Below are 25912 nucleotides of genomic sequence, written 5' to 3' on the forward strand. Positions count from 1 at the left end.
CCCAGTCCCCCCCCCCAGACGCCGGGGGAGCCGCTCCGTGGCCATCCCCGGCCCCAGTCCCCCCCGCCAGACGCCGGGGGAGCCGCTCCGTGGCCATCCCCGGCCCCAGTCCCCACCCGACGCCGGGAGCTGCTCCATGGCCATCCCCAGCCTCAGTCCCCCCAGACGCCGGGGAGCTGCTCCGTGGCAATCCCGGCCCCAGACCCCCCAGACACCGGGGGAGCCGCTCCGTGGCCATCCCCAGTCCCCCCCCAGACACCAGCAGACCTGCTCTGTGACTCTCCCCCCCCACCCCCGCTCGATTCAGGGTGAATGGCTCTGTCATGCCAACTAGCCTTTTACACGCACTGTAGTGTGAGGCTCAGCCATCCCGGCAGTCTCCTGTCCGGGGGCCCCTCTCCTACCTGCCTGGATGCAGGGGGGTTCCTCGCACCTTTGCTGGATGCAGGGGGGTTCCTCACACCTTTGCTGGCAGCCCTGGGCTGGGCCCCCATCAGGAAGCTCCCCCTGTCCCCCTTCCCATGGCCTCCCCCATCTCCTGCCAGAGCCCCCTTGTCCCTGCGCCTTCCTCCCCACAGCCACTCCAGGGCTGCCTCCTACTCCAGCCTGGCTCCCTGGTGCCAGCACAGGGTCCCGCTCTGTCCCATGGCCTGGGAGGGCACCAGGCATTGGGGGGGGGGGCGGCTGAGCTCCCCCCACTGCAGTGCTGCAGGGATCAGGGTGGCTCTGGGGTGGGCACCCAGCCTGCAGTTGCCTGGGGCTCGCTGGGTGCTCGGGGCAGGCTAGCTCTCATCCCACCCCCTCCCCCTGTCACTCTGCCCTCTCGCCAGCTGGAGGAGGCTCCTGGATGCAGCGCGGCCTGTGGGGCGTGCGGAGGGCGTGGGGCGTCTGATGCCCCCGCCGGGATCGCCAAGAGCCATGACTTCAACTGTGCAGACGCTGCGCTTCAGGCTGCTGCCGCACGAGCCCGGGCAGGAGTGGGTGCACAGCTGTGAGCAGGAGATCGAGCGCCGGTACCAGGTGGTGCCCTCGGTCGTGTGCGCCATGTGCTGCCTCTTTGGGATCATCTATTGCTTCTTCGGTGAGTCCGGCAGGGCCGGGCTGGCTGCCTCGGCTGTGCAGCAAGGCAGGGAGTGGGGGGAGCGGGGCAAGAGATGGGGGCTTGGTGAGTGCGGGTGACGGGAGGACAGGCAGAGAGCGGCAGCCATCGCCAGCCTGCTTTGCTTCCCTGCTCTCCCCCGTACATGTGGGGACACTGAGGCGCAGGGGTGGGGCCTGGCCTCCCGCCAGCTCACAGCGAGTCAGTGGCAGAGGTGAGAAGTCCTGGCACCCAGCCATGCTGCTCTGGTCCGCTTGAGCCCACTTCTCTGTGTGCGGGGCCCCTGGCTCCCAGCCCATGTTCCTCCCTCCAGCCAGGCAGAGCCAGCGGATGGGCTGAGGCCGAGCTGGGGGAGAGGGGACTGGGGCAGCTGGCTGCAGTCTGACAACGACTCTGACAGAGCTCAGGGGTTCGGGCGACACGGCGAGAGTGGGAATTCGTTCTGCCATGGACGCGACGTAGTTCTCCCCGCAAAATGGCAGCGCACGTGGTGTCATTTTATCACATCCTGAAAGCACCCGGCTCGGTCAGCCAGGCCATCGCCGAGCCGCAGTCAGTATCTCTGGCCTGGCACATCCGTGCCTGCACCGAGGCCGCCTGCGGCGAACCCTGGCACCGCACCCCCCAGCAGGAGCCCCCCTGCCCTCGGGTGGCGCAGAGGGGAGCTGAGTGTGCGCCAGGGAGGGCTCCTGCCAACGCTGCGTCCCCGCTGGCCGGACAGAGCCTGCGGCAATGACCAGCCCTGCTCTCCCTAGGCTACCGCTGCTTCAAGGCCGTCATGTTCCTGACCGGGCTGATGTTTGGCTCCATCATCATCTTCATGCTGTGCTACAAGGAGCGGGTGCTGGACACGCAGCTGAGCGTGGAGGCCTCGGTGGGCATCGGGCTGGGCATCGGCGTCCTGTGCGGGCTGGTCACCATGCTGGTGCGCAGCGTCGGGCTCTTCATGGTGGGGCTGCTGCTGGGGCTGCTGCTGGCGCTGGCCACGCTGGTGGCCATGGAGCAGTTCTACCACCCGCCCACGGTGTGGATCCCCATCGGGCTGCTGCTGGGCGTGGGCATGCTCGGCGCCGTGCTCACCCTGCAGTGGCAGAAGTTCTTCACCACCCTCTCCACGGCCGTCTTCGGCAGCGCCATCATGACCGTCACCGTCGACTACTTCATCGAGCTGCTGCTGCTGGTGCAGTACGTCTACGAGCGCGTCAAGGTGGCGCCCGCGCGGCCCATGTGCTGGTACAGCTGGGTCATCCTGGGCGTCTGGCCTGTCCTCGCCACGCTGGGCGTGCTGGTGCAGTGGAAAGTCACGGCCGAGGGGTACTCCCACACCGAAGGTGAGGTGGGACGGGCAGGCGAGGGACGCGGGGAATGGGGGATCAGAGGTGATGGGTGGTGTGGGCCGTTCGCAGGCTCTGAGTGATTGGGGGGGTGTTGTGGGGTGGGAGTCAAAGGCTCTCAGTGATTGGAGGGATGACATGGGGGGGTTGCAGTGTCCGGGTACCGTTGGGGGTGGGGATTGCAGGCTCTGGTTGCCGGGGACGGGGGTTGCAGGGTCCAGGTACTGTGTGTATGTGGGAGTGGTTCCTGGATTCGGGTGCTGTAGGGGGTTGCAGGATCTAGGTACCGTGGGGTGGGGGGTTGCAGGAACCGGGTGCCAGGGGGGTTGCTGGTCTGGATGCCGGGGGTTGCAGGATCCAGGTGCCAGGGGTTGCAGATCTGGGTGCCGGGGTTGCAGGCTCCCGGTGCCAGGGCGCTTGCAGGGTCTGGATGCCGGGGATGCGGGGTTGCAGGGTCCGGGTACTGTGTGTATGTGGAGGGGAGGTTACAGGATTCGGGTGCTGTAGGGGGTTGCAGGATCTAGGTACCGGGGGGGGGGGGGTTGCAGGAACCGGGTGCCAGGGGGGTTGCTGGTCTGGATGCCGGGGGTTACAGGATCCAGGTGACAGGGGTTGCAGGGTCTGGATGCTGGGGTTGCAGGGTCTGGGTGCCAGGGGTGGTGGGGGTTGCAGGGTCCAGGTGCCAGGGGTTGGGGGTTGCAGGATCTGGGTACCAGGGGTTGCAGGGTCTGGGTGCCAGGGGTGGGGTGGGGGGGATTGCAGGCTGTGGTTGCTGGGGATGGGGGGTTGCAGGGTCCGGGTACTGTGTGTATGTGCGAGTGGTTACAGGATTCAGGTGCTGTGGGGGTTGCAGGATCTAGGTGCTGTGGGGTGGGGGTTGCAGGATCCGGGTGCCAGGGGTTGCAGGTCTGGATGCCGGGGGTTGCAGGATCCAGGTGCCAGGGGTTGCAGGGTCTGGATGCCGGGGTTGCAGGATCAGGGTGCCAGGGGTTGCAGGTCTGGATGCTGGGGTTGCAGGATCCAGGTGCCAGGGGTTGCAGGGTCTGGATGCTGGGGTTGCAGGATCCGGGTGCCAGGGAGTTGCAGGTCTGGATGCCGGGACGGGGGTTGCAGGGTCCGGGTACTGTGGGGGTTGCAGGATCTAGGTACCGTGGGGTGAGGGGTTGCAGGATCCGGGTACCAGGGGTTGCAGAGTCTGGGTGCCAGGGGTGGGGTGGGGATTGCAGGCTGTGGTTGCCGGGGACGGGGGGTTGTAGGGTCCGGGTACTGTGTGTATGTGGGGTTTACAGGATTCGGGTGCTGTGGGGGTTGCAGGATCTAGGTGCCGTGGGTGGGGGGTTGCAGGATCCGGGAACCAGGGAGTTGCAGGTCTGGATGCTGGGGGTTGCAGGGTCCAGGTGCCAGGGGTTGCAGGATTCAGGTGCCAGGGGGGTTGCAGGGTCTGGATGCCGGGGATGGGGGGTTGCAGGGTCCGGGTACTGTGTGTATGTGGGGGGGAGGTTACAGGAGTCGGGTGCTGTGGGGGGTTGCAGGATCTAGGTGCCGTGGGGTGGGAGGGTTGCAGGATCCGGGTGCCAGGGGGGTTGCAGGATCCGGGCGCCGAGGGGGTTGCAGGATCCGGGTGCCAGGGGGGTTGCAGGTCTGGGTGCCAGGGGGGTTGCAGGTCCGGGTGCCGGGGGGGTTGCAGGATCCAGGTGCCAGGGGGGTTGCAGGTCCGGGTGCCAGGGGGGTAGCAGGGACATGATGCCAGGGGGGGTGGCAGGGTCTGGGTGCCAGGCGTGGGGGGGGGGTTGCAGGTCCGGGTGCAAGGGGGTTGCAGGTCTGGATGCTGGGGGGGTTGCAGGATCTGGGTGCCAGGGGGGTTGCAGGTCTGGGTGCCAGGGGGGTTGCAGGATCCAGGTGCCAGGGGGGTTGCAGGGTCTGGATGCCGGGGTTGCAGGGTCTGGATGCCAGGGGTTGCAGGATCCAGGTGCCAGGGGTTGCAGGTCTGGGTGCCAGGGGGGTTGCAGGATCCAGGTGCCAGGGGGGTTGCAGGTCTGGGTGCCAGGGGGGTTGCAGGATCCAGGTGCCAGGGGGGTTGCAGGGTCTGGATGCCGGGGGGGGTTGCAGGGTCTGGGTGCCAGGCATGGGGGTTGCAGGATCCAGGTGCCAGGGGGGTTGCAGGGTCTGGATGCCAGGGGGGGTTGCAGGATCTGGGTGCCAGGCGTGGGGGGGGGTTGCAGGTCCAGGTGCCGCGGGGGTGCAGAACAGACCCCTCACTCCCCCTCTCACCCCCCAGTGGTTATCAGCCGGCAGCAGCGCCGGGTGCAGCTGATGAGGATCAAGCAGCGGGAGGAGCGGAAGGAGAAGAAGAAGCAGCGGAGGCCACCCCATCCCCCTCCCCACCCACACAAAGCCCACCCGCCCGAGCCCAGCTACCGACGCAAGCCAACCCCCGTGCGGCGCTTTGACGGGGACGTGCTCTCCCCCGTGAGTGCCGTGCCCCAGGCGCTGGGGCTGGGCCTGGGCAGGGGGAGGCAGGAGCCCAGCGCTCTGGGAAGGGGTGGGCTCTGCCCTGCACATTCACGGCGTCGCCTCGTTCTGCCAGAAACACAATGAACTAGCGGGAGGGACTGAGCCAGCCCGTGGTCTCCTTGCCCTGCAACTCCCCACGGGCATCAGCCCCGGCCGGGGGCCCCTTTGCCTTCTCCCGCCAGCGCCTGAACCAGAACTGAACCTGCCCCACTTCTGGGGGTGGGGGTGGGGAGAGCGTTCCCATCCTCCGTCCTCAGCTACAGCTGACGGGGGATGCCAGGTCCTGCTCCCCAGTGTGAAGGCATCAGATACCCCCAGTGAGCAGCACCCAGCTGGCCACACTGGCAACGCCTCCCTGGCTGAGCACCAGCAGGGGGTGACCCCCCCCATAGATCCCCAAACCCTCCTCTCTGCTCCTGACACAGCACCCCCACCCCAGCACCCTTTCCTCCTCCCCCACATCCCCCACCCCTGCCTGCCTGCATGCTGGGCCTGGCCGCCAGCCTGCTGCCCTCATCACCAGGGCAGGAGCAGCTCTGCTGCCTAGACTCCCCCTGTGGTCCCACCCTGGGGGGCGAGTGCCCCCTGGCCTTTCCCCCAGACTCCCACACGCTGCCCCAGGCTGCAGAGGGCCCCACCGACCGGGGGGGGGGGCAGGGGAGAACCGCCTGCTGCAGCAGCCTGAACCAGGGAATTGACTTCCCTGCCCTGCCCGGGTGTGTGGCGTGGCCCCACCTGCTGGGGAAGGGCTGTACTGCAGCAGCCTGGCAGGTCCTTCCCCCAGACAGGGCCAGCAGAGCCCCAGAGCTGGTGGAGGGGATGGGGCTGGGGTGGCAGCCGGAGGGCTGGGGACATGAGGCTCATGTCCCACCTCTCTCACCCAGAGCTACATCCAGAGCTTCCGGGAGCGGCAGACGGGGACGTCGCTGAGCAGCCTCATCACAAGCACGCACGCCGTGGTTGACCTGGACTATGACTGCGGCTCTACGGTGCCCTTGACCATGGGCTCTGGCCCAGCTCTTCGGGTATAGCCCAGACCCCCCGACCTCTCGTGACACCAGCAGCAGGGCCCTGCCAGGGCCAGCATGGACCGACACACCAGGGCCGGCACGGACCAGCCCTCCAGAGACACCAGGGCCCTGCCAGGGCCAGCAGGGACCGACACACCAGGGCCAGCAGGGACCAGCCCTCCAGAGACACCAGAGCCAGCACGGACCAGCCCTCCAGAGACACCAGGGCTCCGCCAAGGCCAGCATGGACCGACACGCCAGGGCCAGCACGGACCAGCCCTCCAGACACACCAGGGCTCCGCCAGGGCCAGCACGGACCGACACGCCAAGGCCAGCACGGACCGACACGCCAGGCCAGCACGGACCAGCCCTCCAGACACGCCAGGGCGAGCAGGAGTCAGCGCCAGGGGTGTGGGAGGCGACGCTGTGGCCCGTTTGGGGCAGGGAGCCCATCGACGGGGCAGGCGCAGGGCCGTGCCCAGTGATCGCTGGCCGGCGAGCAGTGCCGGGAGAGGGTTAGTCCCGCTCGCTGGCACAGACCCTGCATGGCGGCATGGGACACGTGGACTCATGGAGCAGGGTGAGCGCCCCACTGCCACTCCCCGAGGGGGCACAGCCCGTGGCAGGGCCTGATGAGCCAAACGCGCCCCAGAGTTCCTGGTGTCCCCACCTTTCCCCCGAGGCCCCCAGGGCAGCTCCCTCCATGCCAGCCCTTAGCCCCCCACTGACCCCCAAGCAGCTCAGTGAGCAGTTTCCTGAGAGCCTGTTCCCCCCCATCTCTGCCCCCCCAGCGTAGCTCCATGGTGCCTGTTCCCCCCATCTCTGTCCCCCCAGCGTAGCTCCATGGTGCCTGTTCCCCCCCATCTCTGCCCCCCAGCGTAGCTCCATGGTGCCTGTTCCCCCATCTCTGCCCCAGCGTAGCTCCATGGTGCCTGTTCCCCATCTCGGCCCCCCCAGCGTAGCTCCATGGTGCCTGTTCCCCCCCATCTCTGCCCCCCCAGCGTAGCTCCATGGTGCCTGTTCCCCCCCATCTCTGCCCCCCCAGCGTAGCTCCATGGTGCCTGTTCCCCCCCATCTCTGCCCCCCAGCGTAGCTCCATGGTGCCTGTTCCCCATCTCTGCCCCCAGCGTAGCTCCATGGTGCCTGTTCCATCTCTGCCCCAGCGTAGCTCCATGGTGCCTGTTCCCCCCATCTCTGCCCCCAGCGTAGCTCCATGGTGCCTGTTCCCCAGTTCTGCCCCCAGCGTAGCTCCATGGTGCCTGTTCCCCCCATCTCTGCCCCCAGCGTAGCTCCATGGTGCCTGTTCCCCATCTCTGCCCCAGCGTAGCTCCATGGTGCCTGTTCCCCCAGTTCTGCCCCCAGCATAGCTCCATGGTGCCTGTTCCCCAGTTCTGCCCCCAGTGTAGCTCCATGGTGCCTGTTCCCCAGTTCTGCCCCCAGGACAGCTCCATGGTGCCTGTTCCCCATCTCTGCCCCCAGGACAGCTCCATGGTGCCTGTTCCCCCCATCTCTGCCCCAGCGTAGCTCCATGGTGCCTGTTCCCCCCATCTCTGCCCCCAGCATAACTCCATGGTGCCTGTTCCCCCATCTCTGCCCCCAGCATAGCTCCATGGTGCCTGTTCCCCATTTCTGCCCCCAGTGTAGCTCCACGGTGCCTGTTCCCCTCTCTGCCCCCAGCGTAGCTCCATGGTGCCTGTTCCCCCATCTCTGCCCCCAGCATAGCTCCATGGTGCCTGTTCCCCTCTCTGCCCCCAGCGTAGCTCCATGGTGCCTGTTCCCCATCTCTGCCCCCAACATAGCTCCATGGTGCCTGTTCCCCATCTCTGCCCCCCAGCGTAGCTCCATGGTGCCTGTTCCCCATCTCTGCCCCCAGCGTAGCTCCATGGTGCCTGTTCCCCCAGCGTAGCTCCATGGTGCCTGATCCCCATCTCTGCCCCCAGCGTAGCTCCATGGTGCCTGTTCCCCCAGCATAGCTCCATGGTGCCTGTTCCCCATTCTCTGCCCCCAGCATAGCTCCATGGTGCCTGTTCCCCCTCCAGCATAGCTCCATGGTGCCTGTTCCCCAGCATAGCTCCATGGTGCCTGTTCCCCCCAGCGTAGCTCCATGGTGCCTGTTCCCCAGCGTAGCTCCATGGTGCCTGTTCCCCATTCTCTGCCCCCAGCATAGCTCCATGGTGCCTGTTCCCCCATCTCTGCCCCCAGCGTAGCTCCATGGTGCCTGTTCCCCATCTCTGTCCCCCCAGCATAGCTCCATGGTGCCTGTTCCCCCCATCTCTGCCCCCCCAGCGTAGCTGCAGGGTGCCTGGTCCCCGCGCGCTGCCCCCAGCGTAGCTCCATGGTGCCTGTTCCCCATCTCTGCCCCCCCAGCGTAGCTCCATGGTGCCTGTTCCCCCATCTCTGCCCCCCCCAGCGTAGCTCCGTGAGTGCCTGGACACACCCCAGCTCGCTGGGAGCTGTCCCCCAGCGGCCCTGGGCCAGAGCAGCGCCAGGAGAGGCCGTTCCCTCAGAGAACGGGCCAGGGTAGGTGGTGTCCCAGCCGCTCGCCTGCCAGGCACTGGGCTGGGGGCTGCGGGCACTGCCCGCCTGGAGGGGCAGTGTGAGCGCGGCCCCTCTGCTCCCCGGCGCACGTGAGGGATAGTCTCGTCCCTGGGACTGGGCCACTCATGCTGCAGGGCCAGCAGCTGCCAGGCCTGCCCGGCACTGAGGCATTTCCAGCTGTGTCTGCCCGTCGGCCTCATGGCAGCCGGCACCGCCCCTGCGACTTGCACCTCGCTGCCCATGCTGCTGGCACAGAACCAGAGGCACCTGGCTGACACAAGGAGGGGAACGGATCATGGGGCCTCCCCCCTCGGGCCCCTGCCCTGCCCCTGGTCTGCCTGGGGGGCTCAGGAATGGAAGCTGAGGCCCTTCCCCTCCAGGGCCGGGGGACTGGCTTGCTCAGGGATATGGAGCCTTCACCTCTGGGACCGAATCGGGCCACGTACTGGCGCTGTTTGCGGGTGACTGGATTTTGAATGGGGATGGGGAGGGAGGGGGCCCGGCTGTGGGCTGGGCTGGGGGGTTGCGGAGCTGAGGCTGGGACACTGGGGGCTGCATTTTGCAGCTGCGGGAGCACAAAGCAGCCTCCCCTCCAGCCAGCCGCTCTGGCAGGACTCCCTGCCCCAGCCCATGGGCTGTTGGTGTGGCTGGCAGCTGTATTGATTGATCACTGACTGAACGGGGCCATCAGACCTGGGATGGACCCTGCCCTCCGCCCAGGCTGGAGCGGGGCCCCCAGGAGGCTGCTGGGTCTGCACAGAGCTGGAGGAGGATGGGGCCCTTTGCTGGGTGCTTTGCTAGGGGCTCTCCTGCCATCGCTGCCCCAGCCGTCAGTGGGCCTGCCTGAAACTCCCACCAGGGAGCCCAGCCCGCGGACAGGAGCCGCTGCTGCTCCCTGCCCCCCAGCCGAGGGGCCCCAGCAGATCGACTGGGACCAGGGAACTCCTGCCCCCCTGTCCTTGGGGCGGGGTCGTACCTGCGCGCTCAGCCCCCTCCCCATCTAGCCATGGGCCGCTGCATGTTTCTCGTGCCCCAATGCCCAGGACCCTGCGCCCTGGTTCCTTCCCCCCGTTCAGTCTTTTTGTAAATGTGCCAAACGCTGCCGGGGCCCAGCCACGCAGTAAAGAGCCTTTTGGAGCCACGCCTCTGCCTGCTTGTGGGGCTGGGCATGGGGGGCACAGGGCCGTCGCCGCCCCCCCTCTTTGCGCCCAAGCCTGGGCAGGTCCCTGTGAGCCATGGGGCAGCTTTCCCCAATTGCAAATGACCTGCTGTGAGCACAGAGGGGCTGCAGCTGGTGCATCCCACCCTACCCCATGGGGTGCCTCAGAGCCCTGCCCGCAGAAGGGCCAGGATTGGCCCAGGGTGCTGTCAGTCTCTGCAGCACTGGGTGGGACAGGGTTCTCCAATGCCCCCCACATGCTGGTAGCAGGGGGGGCAGCGAGGGGGGCATGGCCTGGGGACCCACCACAGGGGGCCTGGCAGAGTCACCAGCCTCGGGACCAGGGAAAGGCCCTGCCGCCATGTGCCCCTCATCCCTCCAGCTCTCACTACTGGGGCGGGGGGAGCATTGCCATGACTGAGGGGAGGGGAAGCGGCCAGGTGATTTGGGGATGTACGGGGGCTGGGCACTGCCAGGACATTTGGGGACATATGGGGGCTGGGCACTGCCAGGAGAACTGTGACCAATGGGAGCCATAGGGGTGGCACCTGTGGATGGGGCAGCACGCAGATCCTCCTGGCCACGCCTCTGTGTAGGAGCTGGAGAGGGACACGCCGCTGCTTCCGGGTGCTGCTTGAGGTAAATGCTGCCTGGCGCCTGCACCTCTGAGCTTCCCCCGTGCCCCAACCCTGATCCCCCTCCCGCCTTCCAAACCCCTTTGTTCCAGCCTGGAGCACCCTCAGCCCCACTCCAGAGCCTGCACCCCCAGCTGGTGCTTGCACCTCTTCCTGCACCCCAACCCCCTGCTGCAGCCCAGATCCCCGTCCCGCACCCTGATCTCATTTCCAGCCCCACCCCAGAGCCCACACCCCCAGCCAGAGCCCTCACCCCCACACACACCCCAACCCCCCAATTTTGTGAGCGTTCATGGCCTGCCATACAATTTCCATACCCAGATGTGGCCCTCAGGCCAAAAAGTTTGCCCACCCCTGACCTAGATACTTGAGTAACACACAGGGGAAACTGAGGCACACACACTATTCAGTGAAAAAATGAAGCACTTTCCTAATTTGTCACAGGGGCAGGAGCACTGCCAGGTGATTTGTGGGTGTACAGGACAGGGGCTGGAGGGAGGGTCTGTGGGGACACCTGCCCCCTCCCCCTCACAAGGGCACCATTTGGCTACAGTTCCTCTCTGTCAAGACCCAGCCCCCGCCCCCCCCCCCCAGCACTGCCCCACCCAAGTGCGCAGAAGCTGCTGGAGCAGCCCCTGCGGGTCCTGTTGGGGCTCAGCACCCCCACCCCAGGAGACTTGCCAGCCCAGGCCCTTTCTGCCCATCCCCCATGGGGCTTTGGGGGGGAGACGTGGGGCTTTTCCCTGGTCCCCAGGCTGCCAGGCCCCCTGAGCTGCTCCCTGCCCCCACAGCCCCTCGGTCGCAAGGAGCAGGGTGGGGGTGGAAATGGAGGCCTGCCCTTGTGTTGCGGAGGAGCAGGGAAACGTAGAGTCCCACTGCGAGGTCGATTCAGCCGCGTTGGGAGTGGGGGTCACCCCAGAGCACCCCCTGCCCAGGGCACTGCCCTGCTCGGGGGGGGGCGGGGACAGGATGTCACCCAGCGACCTGGGGCACTGGAGTGGTTAGTGGGCAGCCAGGACCCATCCGGTCGGGCTCGTCCAACGCCAGCACCTAATGCCCTGTGGGGAGAAGGGGAGGTCAGAGAGCAACTGACCCCCCGAGGGGCAGGTTCCAGCCCAACCCCCATCCAGAGACCCCCCCCCAACCATGACCTGGCAGGGCCATGGACCCCCGCCAGGTGGGGAGAGGCCCCATGGCAGAGATGGATCCCGGGTGGGGCGAGGGGGCCCTCAGCACAGTGATTGACCCCGGGCGAGGCATGGAGGGGCCTCGCGGCAGAGCGACAGACCCCAGCTTCGCAGAGGCCCCGTGGCAGCGACGGACCCTGGCCAGGGGCCTGAGTCGGGTGACAGGAGTTGCCGGGCTGCCAGGCACACCCCCGGTGAAGCCTCGGTGCTGGGCCCACGGACGCAGCTGGGACACGTCCCTCGCCCGGTGATCTGGGCCTCGGCACAGGCACCGCGGACGGAGACCTTCAGCACCTGCTCGTGTTGGGTGAGGCCCGGCACAGCGCCAGCCTGTGCACCCGGCCCACGCGCTCCACCCGCACGTGTGCCAGCCCACAGCACCGCCCCGTTGGGGGGACAGACACCTCGCACTGAGCCGGGCCTCAGCGGGGGCCACCACCGCCACGTTCTGCAGCCCCACAGCCGCTGGAGCCCCTCGGCTGCACACGCCCAGCCTGGCCCATGCAGCGCCCAGTGGCACCCAGCCCCACGAACGGTGCCAGCCCCTCCCCACCAGGGCCAGTCCCCAGCCACGCCCTGCGCCTCACCCTCCACCAGCAGGCGGGCGGTGGAGCGGTCGTCAAAGGCGTCGCAGGTGTAGGAGGCCTCGTCCTCCGGCCCCACGCGGTGGATGATGAGGGTGCGATAGCAGTCGAGGTTGCAGATCTCATACTTGTCGCTGGCGAAGATCTCGGTGTCGCCGCGGAACCAGCGCACGCGGCCGCGTGCCTGCGACACGGTGCACTCCAGCGTGGCCTTGTGCCGCGCCAGCGCCGTCTTGTCACGCAGCGGCTTTATGATCCGGATAGGGAGTGCTGCCGAGGGGAGCGCCTGTGAGCTCGCGGGGATGGGAGGGGACAAGCGAGGGGCTGGGGCCTGGGGGGTCACTCCCACCTCCCTCCCCCGAAACCCAGTGCGAGACCTCCCAGCCACAGCAAACGCCCAGCTCGGCGCTCGCCCGGCCCTCAGCTGGCACCTGGCATCCACTCGCCCCCAGCCCCTTCCTCGCACACCCGCCAAGCCAGCCCCCTCCACTGCCCACCTAGTCACCCCCCCAGGGCTTCGCGGGACGCATTACCCTCCACCTGCAGGCTGGCGTCGGAGGCAGCTGCCTTGGCCACGAACCGGATGCATCCCGCGTCCTCCGGGCGCACGTTGCAGATGAGCAGGAAGTGCCTGGGGCCTGTGGAGGAAGGCGCTGGCGTGACGCCGTGCACCACGGCTCAGCCATTGCAGGGGACGACGGGTGAGCAGCCCCCTGCCCTGGGCTGGGACGGGCAGACTGGGGAGGGGTAAGTAGGGAGATCTCCTGGGCACTGGTGCCCCCCCCCCCGAGAGAGCCAAAGACTCCGGGGCTAATACAGGGTTAATGAAGGTGTGAGTGACACACGGAGAGGAGCAGCTCAGCCGGACTCTGCGCCCCCACACTGAGAGATGCCTGGGGCGGGGTGTGTGTGTGTGTGTGTGTACATCAGTCACAATGTGGGGCGGTGCATGAACTAGGCACCAGCGTGTGAATTCGTGCACGTGCAAGAGAGCCAGTGTGGGCACCAGTGAGCTCACCCAGCCTGGTGAGCGCCCCCAGAGTGTCTGGTGGGCTGAGCAAAGTGAGGTCTTAGGCTTGTCTCCAGGCCGCCGTTCCTGCGACAGGAGCAGGGGTGACGCTGAGGCGCCCGAGCTCCGTCACTCATGGAGACGCACAGCCTGGGTGTGGGTTGGGTTAACCGGCGTGGCACCCTGCGTGCGGAGCCGGTGTGTCCCCATGGAAAGCTGGTGTGCCAGGGCTGTCCTGGGCTGGTTCCCATGGACACGGCCTTTTGCTGTAAGGACCCACTGCCTAACGGCTGAGTGCAGCCACCCCATCAGTTCCAGCTTGGGCATGGATGGGCAGAACCCCCTGAGCTGGGTGACAAACACCACCGGGTAACGGCCACACGGACGCCTGGCACCTGGCGAGCAGGGTCACAGCTTCAGCCACCTCTAACTGTGTATAGACCCACGAACCGGCCGGGGGCAGCCGCTGACATCTTCCAGCACAGCACGCCCCCAGCTCGGCTCGGCCCCGCTTTCCCCTGGAGGTTGAACCCTTTCCACCCAGAGTGACGGCTCATATGGTCCGTCTACACCGCCAGGGAGGTGCCAGCGTGGCATGGGCTGGCAGAGCCCTGCCATGGCTAGCATGGGTAACAGCAATGGCGTAGACACGATGGCACAGGCTAGCAACCCTCGCCAGGGCCGGCTCTACTGTTTTAGCCGCCCCAAGCAGCGCGCTGAATTGTCGCCGTGGACAGCTGAACATAGAAGCTTCTGCTGAATTGCCGCCACCACGGAAACGTGCGTGCCGCCCTAACAGCACAGGGACTGCCCCCACCGTCCGCAGCTTGGGGACTGCTGCCCCTTGCGGATTGCCAAAGCAAGCACCTGCTTGGGATGCTGGTGCCTGGAGCCATCCCTGACCCTCGCACAAGCCCCCCGGGGACCCTGTGTACACGCTCGAGTGACTAGCCTCTGACACCACATCCGCACTGCTGCTGGTACCCAGGCCAGCGAGATTGAAGCTGGCACGGGCACACTACCCGGCTATAATCCCACCGGCTCTTCCAGTTACTTACCCCGACAGACAGGGAAGAAATAAAGAAGGGGGAAAAGCCAAGGACACAGAGCTCCTGGTGGGGGAGAAATGGGGGACACACAGAGCCCCAGGAGGAGGAGAGAAGGGGCCCTGCCGTGGGGAGGAGGGGAACGGGGACACACAGCCCCAGAAGGAGCAGAGAAGGGGCCCTGCCGTGGGGAGGAGGGGAACGGGGACACACACAGAGCCCCAGGAGGAGGAGAGAAGGGGCCCTGCCGTGGGGAGGAGGGGAACGGGGACACACAGAGCCCCAGAAGGAGGCGAGAAGGGGCCCTGCCGTGGGGAGGAGGGGAACGGGGACACACAGAGACCCCGGAGGAGGCGAGACGGGGCCCAGACGGGGGGAGGAGGGGAACGGGGACACACAGAGCCCCAGGAGGAGGAGAGAAGGGGCCCTGCCGTGGGAGGAGGAACGGGGACACACAGCCCCAGGAGGAGGCGAGAAGGGGCCCTGCCGTGGGGAGGAGGGGAACGGGGACACACACAGAGCCCCAGAAGGAGGCGAGAAGGGGCCCTGCCGTGGGGAGGAGGGGAACGGGGACACACACAGAGCCCCAGAAGGAGGCGAGAAGGGGCCCTGCCGTGGGGAGGAGGGGAACGGGGACACACACAGCCCCAGGAGGAGGCGAGAAGGGGCCCTGCCGTGGGGAGGAGGGGAACGGGGACACACAGCCCCAGGAGGAGCAGAGAAGGGGCCCTGCCGTGGGGAGGAGGGGAACGGGGACACACACAGAGCCCCAGGAGGAGCAGAGAAGGGGCCCTGCCGTGGGGAGGAGGGGAACGGGGACACACAGCCCCAGGGGGAGGGAGGGGCCAGGCTGTGTTGCAGGAGTCACTGAGGTTGCGGGATGGGGTGGGGCACAGGGAGCTGGGGAGGGGGTTCGAGGAACGCAGGAGCCCCAGGGAATGCTGTGAGCGTGGCCTGCCCAGGCTGGGTGATCCCCTAGTTGTTCTAGGCCCAGACCACGGGGCTCTGAGCCCGCAGGTCCAGCAGCCTCCCGCGGGGAGTGTGGGGCTGAGTGCGGCAGGCAGCGGGACAGGGAGCAGCAGGAACACCAGGGCCCCGGGAGCGGCCTGGCGGGGGCGGGGTGGCACTCACCCTCTTGCCGAATTTTCACAGTGCTGGTGACTTTGATTTTCTCGCCGTCCCTGAACCACTCGCCCTTCACGTCCTCGTGCGAGACCTGGCAGGTGAAGACGGCGTTCTCGTTCTCACGCACACGCACGTCCGCCAGCTCCTGCACGATCTGCACCTGGCGCTCTGCAAGGGGGACAGGAACAAACCCCTGGGGTCTCCATCCCCACACAGCTCTGCAGGGGCTGTGGTGTGACTAAGGGACGCCCCATTCCCCAGCTCATCGGCTCTCAGCCCCCCCCCACCCCCCCGCTCTAACTCCCGGAGCCCCTCGGCTCTCAGCCCCCCGGCTCTCACCCTCGGAGCCCCTCGGCTCTCAGCCCCCTCCGCTCTCAGCCCACCCCCAGCTCTAACCCCCGGAGCCCCTCGGCTCTCAGCCCCCCCCCGCTCTTAGCCCCCCCCCGCTCTCACCCTCGGAGCCCCCTCGGCTCTCAGCCCCCCCGCCGCTCTCACCCCCCCCCCCCCCCTCTCCCCCTCGGAGCCCTCTCGGCTCTCAGCCCGCCCCCAGCACTAACCCCCGGAGCCCCCCGGCTCTCAGCCCCCCGGCTCTCCCCCTCGGAGCCCTCTCGGCTCTCAGCCCCCGGCTCTCACCCTCGGAGCCCCTCGGCTCTCAGCCCCCGGCTCTCAAACCCCCGCTCTAACCCCCGGAGCCCCTCGGCTCTCAGCCCGCCCCCAGCTCTAACCCCTGGGAGCCCCCTCGGCTCTCACCCCCAAGAGAACCCCCAGCTCTCAGACCCCCCCTCCGCTCTCACCCCTGGAGCCCCCCGGCCCGGCGTACCGTAGACCCGCAGCGTGGCGGAGGCCCGGCAGTCGCCTGCGTCGCACGTGTACTCCCCTGCATCGTCCAGGCTGCAGTGGCTGAGCTGCAGCAGGCGCCGGCGGCCCACTGAGTAGATGCGGCACTTGGGCCCGGCTCGGAGCACCGTCCCGTCCTGCTGGGACGGAGCGGGACGCAGTCACTGGGCTGCCCGGGGCTGGGGCTCCCGGCAGGCAGCCTGGGAGGGACGGGGCAGGACGAGGGGCTCGGGGCTGACACCGCGTGCCGGGTGGGGAGCCCATGGCTGGGGCACCCCCCTGCAGCTCGTCCCCCCCATGGCTGAGCTTGAAGCCAGGCCTGGCCCAGGGCAGAACGCCTGCCTGCAGCCCAGAGGGGCCTCGGGCCGGGAGAGGCCAGGCCCCGGGGCCCAGACGGTGTCACAGAGCCACCCTCACCTTGTACCACTTCACCTCCGCAATGGGGCGGGACAGCTCGCACTCGAAGCTGGCAGCCCCTGTCTCAGGGACACCCACGTCCCGGGGGGCCTTCACCATGGCAACTGGCGGCTCTGAGAGGAGAGGAGACACAGGCCAGAGAGTTAACCAGATGCAAGGAGCTCCACTCAGGAGCGGGACCGGAGGGGCACAGGACACTGCTGTGGAGAAGCTCACAGCAGGGAGGTCACGGCTGGGCCCTGCCGTGGAGAAGCTCACAGCGCTGGCTTCCCCAGTGGGGCACTGCTGTGGAGAAGCTCACAGCAGGGAGGTCACGGCTGGGCCCTGCCGTGGAGAAGCTCACAGCGCTGGCTTCCCCAGTGGGGCCCTGCCGTGGAGAAGCTCACAGCGCTGGCTTCCCCAGTGGGGCACTGCTGTGGAGAAGCTCACAGCAGGGAGGTCACGGCTGGGCCCTGCTTCGCTGCAAGCGCTGGCCCGTGCCTGTGAGCTGCTCCTGGGGCAGTGGCTGCAGACCCCAGCGCTCAGGCTGCAGCAGCAGGGTCTGCGATGTCGGGCTGAGGCTTTGCAGAGTGTCAGGACGGGGTGAGCAGGTGGCACCAGAGTGGTTCCGTGGCAGGCCCCACACGGTGCGACACGTGGCCCAACCCCCAGCCAAGCCCCCACCTCTGATTGTCAGGCGGGCGCTGGAACGCAGGGTGTCGGCGGTGAAGGTGACGGTGCCCGAATCCTCCAGCGTGAGCCCCAGCAGTGTCAGGCTGTGCACGCAGCCCGTGGCGCTGACCCGGCAGGTCCGGCTGGGTTTCACCCGGATGCCGTCCCGCGTCCACACCCCGGGCACGTCGGCATGGGACAGCTCCAGCTGGAACGTGGCTGTCTCCTTCTCAAAGGTCTCCATGTCCGACAGTGGCTTCCGCACAGACACCTTTCGGGCTGCAGCGGAGAGAGAGCGGTGCCAGGGGGTGGGGATGGGTCTGAACCCGGACCGGCGCCATGGGAATAGGGATGGGTCTGAACCCGGACAGGCGCCAGCGGGCGGGGATGGGTCTGAACCCGGACAGGCGCCAGGGGGCGGGGATGGGTCTGAACCCGGACAGGCGCCAGGGGGCGGGGATGGGTCTGAACCCGGACCGGCGCCATGGGAATAGGGATGGGTCTGAACCCGGACAGGCGCCAGGGGGTGGGGATGGGTCTGAACCCGGACAGGCGCCAGGGGGCGGGGATGGGTCTGAACCCGGACCGGCGCCAGGGGGTGGGGATGGGTCTGAACCCGGACCGGCGCCAGCGGGCGGGGATGGGTCTGAACCCGGACAGGCGCCATGGGAATAGGGATGGGTCTGAACCCGGACAGGCGCCAGGGGGTGGGGATGGGTCTGAACCCGGACAGGCGCCAGCGGGCGGGGATGGGTCTGAACCCGGACAGGTGCCAGGGGGTGGGGATGGGTCTGAACCCGGACCGGCGCCATGGGAATAGGGATGGGTCTGAACCCGGACCGGCGCCAGGGGGTGGGGATGGGTCTGAACCCGGACAGGCACCAGGGGGTGGGGATGGGTCTGAACCCGGACAGGCGCCAGGGGGTGAGGATGGGTCTGAACCCGGACAGGCGCCAGGGGGTGGGGATGGGTCTGAACCCGGACAGGTGCCAGGGGGCGGGATGGGTCTGAACCTGGACAGGCGCCGGGGCGGGATGGGTCTGAACCGGACAGGCGCCGGGGCGGGATGGGTCTGAACCCGGACAGGTGCCGGGGTGGGGATGGGTCTGAACCCGGACAGGCGCCGGGGGGCGGGGATGGGTCTGAACCCGGACAGGTGCCGGGGGGCGGGGATGGGTCTGAACCCGGACAGGCGCCAGGGGGCGGGGATGGGTCTGAACCCGGACCGGCGCCATGGGAATAGGGATGGGTCTGAACCCGGACAGGCGCCAGGGGCGGGATGGGTCTGAACTCGGACAGGCGCCAGGGGCGGGATGGGTCTGAACCCGGACAGGCGCCAGGGGCGGGATGGGTCTGAACCCGGACCGCGCCAGGGGCGGGATGGGTCTGAACCGGACCGGCGCCAGGGGCGAGGATGGGTCTGAACCGGACCGCGCCAGGGGCGGGATGGGTCTGAACCGGACAGGCGCCAGGGGCGGGATGGGTCTGAACCGGACAGGCGCCAGGGGCGGGATGGGTCTGAACCGGACAGGCGCCAGGGGCGGGATGGGTCTGAACCGGACAGGCGCCAGGGGGCGGGGATGGGTCTGAACCCGGACAGGCGCCAGCGGGCGGGGATGGGTCTGAACCCGGACAGGCGCCAGCGGGCGGGGATGGGTCTGAACCCGGACAGGCGCCAGGGGGTGGGGATGGGTCTGAACCCGGACAGGTGCCAGGGGGTGGGGATCGGTCTGAACCTGGACAGGCGCCGGGGCGGGATGGGTCTGAACCGGACAGGCGCCGGGGCGGGATGGGTCTGAACCGGACAGGTGCCAGGGGCGGGATGGGTCTGAACCGGACAGGCGCCAGGGGCGGGATGGGTCTGAACCCAGACAGGTGCCAGGGGGTGGGGATGGGGCTGACCCCGGACAGGCGCCATGGGAATAGGGATGGGTCTGAACCCGGACCGGCGCCAGGGGGTGGGGATGGGTCTGAACCCGGACAGGCGCCAGGGGGCGGGGATGGGTCTGAACCCGGACAGGCGCCAGGGGGTGGGGATGGGTCTGAACCCAGACCGGCGCCATGGGAATAGGGATGGGTCTGAACCCGGACAGGCGCCAGGGGGTGGGGATGGGTCTGAACCCGGACCGGCGCCAGCGGGCGGGGATGGGTCTGAACCCGGACCGGCGCCAGGGGGTGGGGATGGGTCTGAACCCGGACCGGCGCCAGCGGGCGGGGATGGGTCTGAACCCGGTCCGGCGCCATGGGTTTTGGGATGGGTCTGAACCCGGACAGGCGCCAGGGGGTGGGGATGGGTCTGAACCCGGACAGGCGCCAGCGGGCGGGGATGGGTCTGAACCCGGACAGGTGCCAGGGGGTGGGGATGGGTCTGAACCCGGACCGGCGCCATGGGAATAGGGATGGGTCTGAACCCGGACCGGCGCCAGGGGGTGGGGATGGGTCTGAACCCGGACAGGCACCAGGGGGTGGGGATGGGTCTGAACCCGGACAGGCGCCAGGGTGTGAGGATGGGTCTGAACCCGGACAGGCGCCAGCGGGCGGGGATGGGTCTGAACCCGGACAGGTGCCAGGGGGCGGGGATGGGTCTGAACCCGGACAGGCGCCGGGGCGGATGGGTCTGAACATGGGTCTGAACCTGGACAGGCGCCGGGGGGCGGGGATGGGTCTGAACCCGGACAGGCGCCGGGGGGGGGGGATGGGTCTGAACCCGGACAGGTGCCAGGGGGCGGGGATGGGTCTGAACCCGGACAGGCGCCAGGGGGCGGGGATGGGTCTGAACCCAGACAGGTGCCAGGGGGTGGGGATGGGTCTGAACCCGGACCGGCGCCATGGGAATAGGGATGGGTCTGAACCGGACAGGCGCCAGGGGCGGGATGGGTCTGAACCCGGACAGGCGCCAGGGGCGGGATGGGTCTGAACCGGACAGGCGCCAGGGGGCGGGGATGGGTCTGAACCCGGACCGGCGCCAGGGGGCGGGGATGGGTCTGAACCCGGACCGGCGCCAGGGGGTGGGGATGGGTCTGAACCCGGACAGGCGCCAGGGGGCGGGGATGGGTCTGAACCCGGACAGGCGCCAGGGGGCGGGGATGGGTCTGAACCCGGACAGGCGCCAGGGGGCGGGGATGGGTCTGAACCCGGACAGGCGCCAGGGGGTGGGGATGGGTCTGAACCCGGACCGGCGCCATGGGAATAGGGATGGGTCTGAACCCGGAGCGGTGCCAGGGGGCGGGGATGAGTCTGAACCCGGACTGACATCGGGGGGCAGGGATGGGGCTGCACCAAGGGGATGGGCCAGCCACAGGATCCCCCACAGCCCCTCCCAGGGATGACTCCCAGCCAGCTGCAGCTGCCAGAGAACTTCCCTGAGATTCAGCCTCAGTCGCTTGGCTCCCATTTTAATCCCCTGCCCACCTTAGGCCACCCACAGCCTCCCCCCCCCCACACCCCTCCCCTCTCCAGGCCACCCCCCAACACCATTACCTCCCCTCCGCACCCCCCAGCCTCCCCTCCCTGCAGCCTCTCCTGGCCAGGCCCTGCTGGAGCCAGGGGCAGGGACACCTACGCTCCACGCTCAGCTTGGCCTGCGTCCGGTCGTGGAGGCTCTCGCAGCGGTAGGTGCCGCGGTCCGAGGGGCTGAGGCTGCGAATGGTCAGGCCCCGTCTGCGCCCGGCCTCCTGCAGCTGGTACTTGCTGCCCGGCTGGATGAGCACCCCCTGCTTCAGCCAGTGCACCTCGCCCGCCTCGCAGCTCAGCTCCACCTGCAGCACCGCGTCCTGCAGCTCCTCGGCCACCACGTCCTGCAGCTTCCGCACAAACAGCACCTGGGCCTCTGCAAGGCACCGCAGGGCAGGGCAGGGCTTCCACCGGGCCCGACGGGGAGCCCTGGGAGCCCCCGCCGCCCAGACCCTCTGGGGAACCAAGAACCCCCCAGCCCCGCCCAGCCCCTGTGAGAGACCCACTGGGGAACCACCCGCTGGGGAACCAACCCGACCCCCAGCCCAGCCCCTGTGAGAGACCCCCTGGGGAACAACCACCCCCAGCCCAGCCCCTGTGAGAGACCCCCTGGGGAACCACCCGCTGGGGAACCAACCCCCCCCCCGCTGCCCAGACCTTCTGGGGAACCAACACCCCCCCAGCCCCGCCCAGCCCCTGTGAGAGACCCCCTGGGGAACCACCCCAGGAACTACCACCCCACCGCCACCCAGACCCCTGGGAACCAACCTCCCCACCGCTGCCCAGACCTTCTGGGGAACCAACACCCCCAGCCCAGCCCCTGTGAGAGACCCTCTGGGGAACCACCCGCTGGGGTAGCAACCCCACCACCACCGCCCATACCCCCTTGGGAACCAAAACCCCCCCCAGCCCCGCCCAGCCCCTGTGAGAGACCCCCTGGGGAACCAACCCCTGGGAACCAACCCTACCCCTGCCCAGCCCTGTGAGAGACCCTGGGGAACCACCCGCTGGGGAACCAACCCCCCCACCGCTGCCCAGACCTTCTGGGAACCAACACCCCCACCCAGCCCAGCCCTGTGAGACCCCTGGGAACCACCCCCAGGAACTACCACCCCCACTGCCACCCAGACCGCGTGGGAACCAACACCCAGCCCAGCCCCTGTGAGAGACCCTGGGGAACCACCCCTGGGAACCAATCCCACCCCAGCCCAGCCCAGCCCCTGTGAGAGACCCCTGGGAACCACCACCCCAGCCCAGCCCCTGTGAGAGACCCCTGGGAACCAACCCCCACCCCAGCCCAGCCCCTGTGAGAGAGCCCTGGGAACCACCCGCTGGGAACCAACCCCCCCACCACCGCCCAGACCCCCTGGGGAACCAACACCCCCCCCAGCCCCGCCCAGCCCCTGTGAGAGACCCCCTGGGGAACCAACCCCTGGGGAACCAACCCTACCCCCAGCCGAGCCCAGCCCCTGTGAGAGACCCCCTGGGGAACCACCCGCTGGGGCACCAACCCCACCGCCAACCAGACCCCCTGGGGAACCAACAACCCCCCCAGCCCAGCCCCTGTGAGAGACCCCCTGGGGAACCACCCGCTGGGGAACCAACCCCACACGCCACCCAGACCCCTGGGAACCAACACCCCAGCCCAGCCCCTGTGAGAGACCCCTGGGGAACCACCGCTGGGAACCAACCTCCCACCGCTGCCCAGACCTTCTGGGAACCAACACCCCCAGCCCCGCCCAGCCCCTGTGAGAGACCCACTGGGAACCAACCCCTGGGAACCAACCCCACCCCCAGCCCCGCCCAGCCCCTGTGAGAGACCCCTGGGAACCACCGCTGGGAACCAACCTCCCACCGCCACCCAGACCCCTGGGAACCACCCCTGGGAACCAACCTACCCCAGCCCAGCCCCTGTGAGAGACCCCCTGGGGAACCAACCCCTGGGGAACCAACCCTACCCCCAGCCGAGCCCAGCCCCTGTGAGAGACCCCCTGGGGAACCACCCGCTGGGAACCAACCCCACCGCCACCCAGACCCCTGGGAACCAACACCCCAGCCCAGCCCCTGTGAGAGACCCCTGGGAACCACCCGCTGGGAACCAACCTCCCACCGCTGCCCAGACCTTCTGGGAACCAACACCCCAGCCCCGCCCAGCCCCTGTGAGAGACCCCTGGGGAACCACCCCAGGAACTACCACCCCACTGCCACCCAGACCCCGTGGGGAACCAACACCCCAGCCCAGCCCCTGTGAGAACCACCCCAGGAACTACCACCCCGCCCAGACCCGTGGGGAACCAACACCCCCCCCAGCCCAGCCCCTGTGAGAGACCCCCTGGGGAACCACCCGCTGGGGAACCAACCTCCCCACCGCTGCCCAGACCTTCTGGGGAACCAACACCCCCCCAGCCCCGCCCAGCCCCTGTGAGAGACCCCCTGGGAACCACCGCTGGGAACCAACCCCACCGCTGCCCAGACCTTCTGGGAACCAACACCCCAGCCCAGCCCCTGTGAGAGACCCCTGGGGAACCACCCCAGGAACTACCACCCCCACCGCCCAGACCCGTGGGTCACCCCCAGCCCAGCCCCTGTGAGAGCCCCCCGGGGGAACCCCCCGCTGGGGAACCAACCCCCCCACCGCCTCCCAGACCCCCTGGGGAACCAACACCCCCCCCCCAGCCCCTGTGAGAGACCCCTGGGAACCACCCGCTGGGAACCAACCCCACCGCCACCCAGACCCCTGGGAAACCCCCAGCCCAGCCCCTGTGAGAGACCCCCTGGGGAACCACCCGCTGGGGAACCAACCTCCCCACCGCTGCCCAGACCTTCTGGGGAACCAACACCCCAGCCCGCCCAGCCCCTGTGAGAGACCCCCTGGGGAACCACCCGCTGGGGAACTACCACCCCCACTGCCCCCCAGACCCCGTGGGGAACCAACACCCCCCCCAGCCCAGCCCCTGTGAGAGACCCTGGGGAACCACCCGCTGGGAACCAACCTCCCACCGCTGCCCAGACCTTCTGGGGAACCAACACCCCCCCAGCCCCGCCCAGCCCCTGTGAGAGACCCCCTGGGGAACCACCCGCTGGGGAACCAACCCCCCCACCGCTGCCCAGACCTTCTGGGGAACCAACACCCCCCCCAGCCCAGCCCCTGTGAGACCCTGGGAACCACCCCCAGGAACTACCACCCCACCGCCGCCCAGACCCCGTGGGAACCAACACCCCCAGCCCAGCCCCTGTGAGAGACCCCCCTGGGAACCACCCCTGGGGAACCAACCCCACCGCTGCCCAGACCCTCTGAGAGACCCACTGAGGAACTACCCCTTGGGAACCAACCCCACCCCAGCCCAGCCCCTGTGAGAGACCCTCTGGTGACCTACCCCCCAGGAACTACACACGCCCCCAGCCCAGCCCCTGTGAGAGGCTCCCTGGGGCACGCCCCCCACGATCCCAGAACCGCAAAAAGACCCACGGGGGAGCGGCCCCCGGGGAACTACCACCAACCCCACCCCAGAACCCATGAGAGACCCCCACAAACTACCCCAGCCATCCCAGAACCCCCCAGGTGATCTCCCAGGAACTACCCACCCCTGCCATCCCCCCCACCCCCAGGAGACCTCTTGGAACCCACCCCACCATCCCAGACCCCTCCCATGAGACCCCCCCCCCAACAAAATACCTCCCTCTGGGAGAGACCCCCAAACAGGAGGGACCCTCCATCAGACTCCATCCCCAACGAGACAGACCCCGAGAACCACGGCCTCAGAAATCAGCCGAGAGAGAAAATCCTCCCCCGACACCCCCAGGGGAGACCCCCCCGTGCATCCCTCAACGAGATTCCTCCTACAACAGACACACTCAGCTAGGCCGGGCTGTGGTCAGCCCCAGGCCCCTCCCTGGCACACTCAGCCAGGTGGCCCTGCCCCAGGCCCCTCCCTTGCACAATCAGACAGGCGGCCCCACCCCATGCTCCTCCCTGGCACACTCAGCCAGGTGGCCCCACCCCAGGCCCCTCCCTTGCACAATCAGCCAGGTGGCCCTGCCCCAGGCCCCTCCCTGGCACACTCAGCCAGGTGGCCCTGCCCCAGGCCCCTCCCTTGCACAATCAGACAGGCGGCCCCACCCCATGCTCCTCCCTGGCACACTCAGCCAGGTGGCCCCACCCCAGGCCCCTCCCTTGCACGCTCAGCCAGGCCAGTCCCCTCACCTTGCACGCTCAGCCGGGCTGTGCTCACCAGGCCCTCCGCGCGGGCTGTGACGGTGCCTGCGTCTCCCAGCTGGCACTGCCGGATGGTCAGGGCCTGGCACAGCCCGTTCCTGGTCACCACCAGCCGCTCGCAGGAGGTGGCAGCCTGGCCGTTCAGCTGCCACGTCAGGGCCACGTCATCCGGGGACACCAGGCACTTGAATGTGGCGTCTTCCCCCTCCAGCACCGTCACGCTGTGCAGCTCCGAGAGGATCTCCACCACCCTGGGCACTGGGGCCAGAGCAGTGGGGGGGGGGGGGTCTCACTGAGCCTCCGTGCCCGTCTCCCCCCGCAACCCACTGCCCGCCCCCGCCCCCACTCCCCTGCACCCTGCTCGCCCCCTCCCCCGCCCCCCGTTCACCCCGCTCCCCTGCACCCTGCTCGCCCCCTCCCTGCACCCTGCTCGCCCCCTCCCCCAGTTCACCCCTCCTCCCCCCGCTCACCCCCCTCTCCTGCACCCTGCTCGCCCCCCCTCCCCCCGCTCACACCCCTCCCCTGAACCCTGCTCACCCCCCTCCCCCCGCTCACACCCTCCCCTGCACCCTGCTCGCCCCCTCCCACCCTCCTCTCCTGCACCCTGCTCGCCCCTCCCCTCCCCTGTTCACCCCTCCTCCCCGCTCACCCTCCTCCCCTGCACCCTGCTCGCCCCTGTCCCCGCTCACCCCTCCCTGCACCCTGCTTGCCCCCTCCCCTCCCCTCCCCTGTTCACCCCTCCTCCCCACTCACTCCCCTCCCTGCACCCTGCTCGCCTCCCCCGCTCACCCCTCTCCTGCACCCTGCTCGCCCCTCCCTGCACCCTGCTCGCCCCCTCCCGCTCGCCCCTCCCTGCACCCTGCTCGCCCCCTCCCCGCTCACCTCCTCCCCTGCACCCTGCTCGCCCCCTCCCCCGCTCACCCCTCCCCTGCACCCTGCTCACCCCTCCCCGCTCACCCTCCTCCCTGCACCCTGCTCGCCCCTCCCCGCTCACCGCCCTCCCTGCACCCTGCTCGCCCCTCCCCGCTCACTCCTCCTCCTGCACCCTGCTCGCCTCCCCGCTCACCCCTCCCCTGCACCCTGCTCGCCTCCCCCGCT

General features: G+C 68.8%; 2 protein-coding genes across 3 annotated transcripts in view; one reads left to right on the forward strand and one right to left on the reverse strand.

Moving 5' to 3' along the window:
- Positions 1 to 6821, forward strand: part of TMEM198 (transmembrane protein 198) — a 45432-nt gene extending 38611 nt beyond the window's left edge. Inside the window, exons 2-5 of one of the 2 annotated variants that reach the window (XM_039493549.1) lie at positions 831 to 1081; positions 1855 to 2430; positions 4712 to 4902; positions 5832 to 6821. In XM_039493549.1, the coding sequence (XP_039349483.1) occupies positions 892 to 1081; positions 1855 to 2430; positions 4712 to 4902; positions 5832 to 5978 (1104 nt within the window). In that variant the 5' untranslated portion in view covers positions 831 to 891 and the 3' untranslated portion in view covers positions 5979 to 6821. Of the gene's footprint in view, positions 1 to 752; positions 1082 to 1854; positions 2431 to 4711; positions 4903 to 5831 lie in introns of those variants that run through there. The other variant, XM_039493550.1, reaches the window with a different exon arrangement.
- Positions 6822 to 10641: 3820 nt separating this feature from the next.
- The window catches only part of OBSL1 (obscurin like cytoskeletal adaptor 1), a 60677-nt gene continuing 45406 nt past the window's right edge, over positions 10642 to 25912 (reverse strand). Inside the window, exons 19-27 of the mRNA XM_039495900.1 lie at positions 24803 to 25072; positions 20708 to 20974; positions 17158 to 17424; positions 16495 to 16607; positions 16061 to 16217; positions 15247 to 15408; positions 12594 to 12698; positions 12064 to 12330; positions 10642 to 11347 (exon numbers count right to left, since the gene is read on the reverse strand). Coding sequence (XP_039351834.1) covers positions 11340 to 11347; positions 12064 to 12330; positions 12594 to 12698; positions 15247 to 15408; positions 16061 to 16217; positions 16495 to 16607; positions 17158 to 17424; positions 20708 to 20974; positions 24803 to 25072 — 1616 coding nt within the window. The 3' untranslated portion in view covers positions 10642 to 11339. The remainder of the gene's footprint in view (positions 11348 to 12063; positions 12331 to 12593; positions 12699 to 15246; positions 15409 to 16060; positions 16218 to 16494; positions 16608 to 17157; positions 17425 to 20707; positions 20975 to 24802; positions 25073 to 25912) is intronic.

This window comes from Mauremys reevesii, linkage group 11 (genome assembly GCF_016161935.1).
Source record: "Mauremys reevesii isolate NIE-2019 linkage group 11, ASM1616193v1, whole genome shotgun sequence".
NCBI lineage: Eukaryota > Metazoa > Chordata > Testudines > Geoemydidae > Mauremys > Mauremys reevesii.